This window comes from Rhagoletis pomonella, unplaced genomic scaffold (assembly GCF_013731165.1).
Source record: "Rhagoletis pomonella isolate Grant_MI unplaced genomic scaffold, Rhpom_1.0 Rhpom_scaffold_00006, whole genome shotgun sequence".
Lineage (NCBI taxonomy): Eukaryota > Metazoa > Arthropoda > Insecta > Diptera > Tephritidae > Rhagoletis > Rhagoletis pomonella.
Genome location: NW_023458560.1, coordinates 79,475,435 through 79,476,577, shown reverse-complemented (window position 1 = coordinate 79,476,577; position 1,143 = coordinate 79,475,435). Strand labels below are relative to the sequence as shown.

Genomic DNA, 1,143 nt, shown 5'->3' with positions numbered 1-1,143 from the left:
GAATCTTTGAATTTTACGCCAATATTTATACCCTCTCTTTCCTCCCAGGCAATGCTGGCCGCATGTAGCTGTGCTAAGTGTGTAAGAAATAACTTTCGATGCTTATGCGTATATAGCTCATTTGTTTCCAAGTGCCGATAACCCAAAGTAGGCGTTACGAGATCTTCGAGCACCAACAAATCTCTGCGGGCATAATAGCACTCGGGATATAATTTCGTAGAAGCTATTCAAAAGTTTTGTGGGTTAAAGTAATACTTTTTTCTTATTTTTAATTTATTTTATCTTATTTTTCTTTACAATAGACTCAGCACTTACCATATTTCTGTATATTTGGCAAAATCTCGGTATAGGCACAGACCTCTTTGCTGAAGAAACACTTACGCTCGCATTCAGCCCGGTGCAGCTCATTTGATATGGGCACCGATTTAACGAAGTAACAAAAATCTTTAATTCCATCACCCGCTCCCGGTCGCTGTTGGTAAGAGAATGTGATGAATTTGTGATTATCTGAACCATAGCACACTTGTTTAGCTTAGCTCTTAATCACCTTACCTCATCTTGCACTCGAATGTGCAATTTGTAATATTCTCCCATGAAGCCTACAAGTTCATTCGGCCCCTTTTCAAGGGCATAACTATTAATTTTAATACTTTCATCTTTTTTCAATTTAAAAGTATTTCTAGCGATTTTGTCGCATTCTTCAGCACTCAGAATTTCAACAATTTTGGCATTCATTTGATTAAGCTTCTAATCGCTACGCTTGCCAATTTAGAACTGCTGGCGTTCACAAAAAAAAAATGTATCGCATTTGTTTATGGTGTAACGCTCACAGCAACGATCATTGTCGCGCTCTCAATTGCATTAGTGAAATCTGTTTTTCGCGCTATTGTCACGCTGTACCCTGCAAAAAATGCGACTAATCCGGGATGACTCCGGGAGCAATCGCAAAGGAGCATGCGACTAATACCACTTTTGATCTCTTTATATGGAATGAACTGATCGCTTTTGTTCGAGCATGTTCGAACCGGGGTTCTCAGTTTTGTTAAGCGAATACTCTCTCTATGTGCCAGCGCCGCACATGAAATTTCATTAACAAAGTGCGTACATATCATTAAATCGTTAATAGTACCCGTTAGAGATGAG

The 1,143-nt window shown here is 39.1% G+C and overlaps 1 protein-coding gene across 1 annotated transcript in view; it reads right to left on the bottom strand.

The window, feature by feature from the left end:
* LOC118742162 overlaps positions 1–760 on the bottom strand; it is a 2,430-nt gene extending 1,670 nt beyond the window's left edge. The window contains exons 1-3 of the mRNA XM_036474122.1: positions 553–760; positions 316–472; positions 32–223 (exon numbers count right to left, since the gene is read on the bottom strand). Coding sequence (XP_036330015.1) covers positions 32–223; positions 316–472; positions 553–735 — 532 coding nt within the window. The 5' untranslated portion in view covers positions 736–760. The remainder of the gene's footprint in view (positions 1–31; positions 224–315; positions 473–552) is intronic.
* Between the last annotated feature and the right edge of the window lie 383 nt (positions 761–1,143).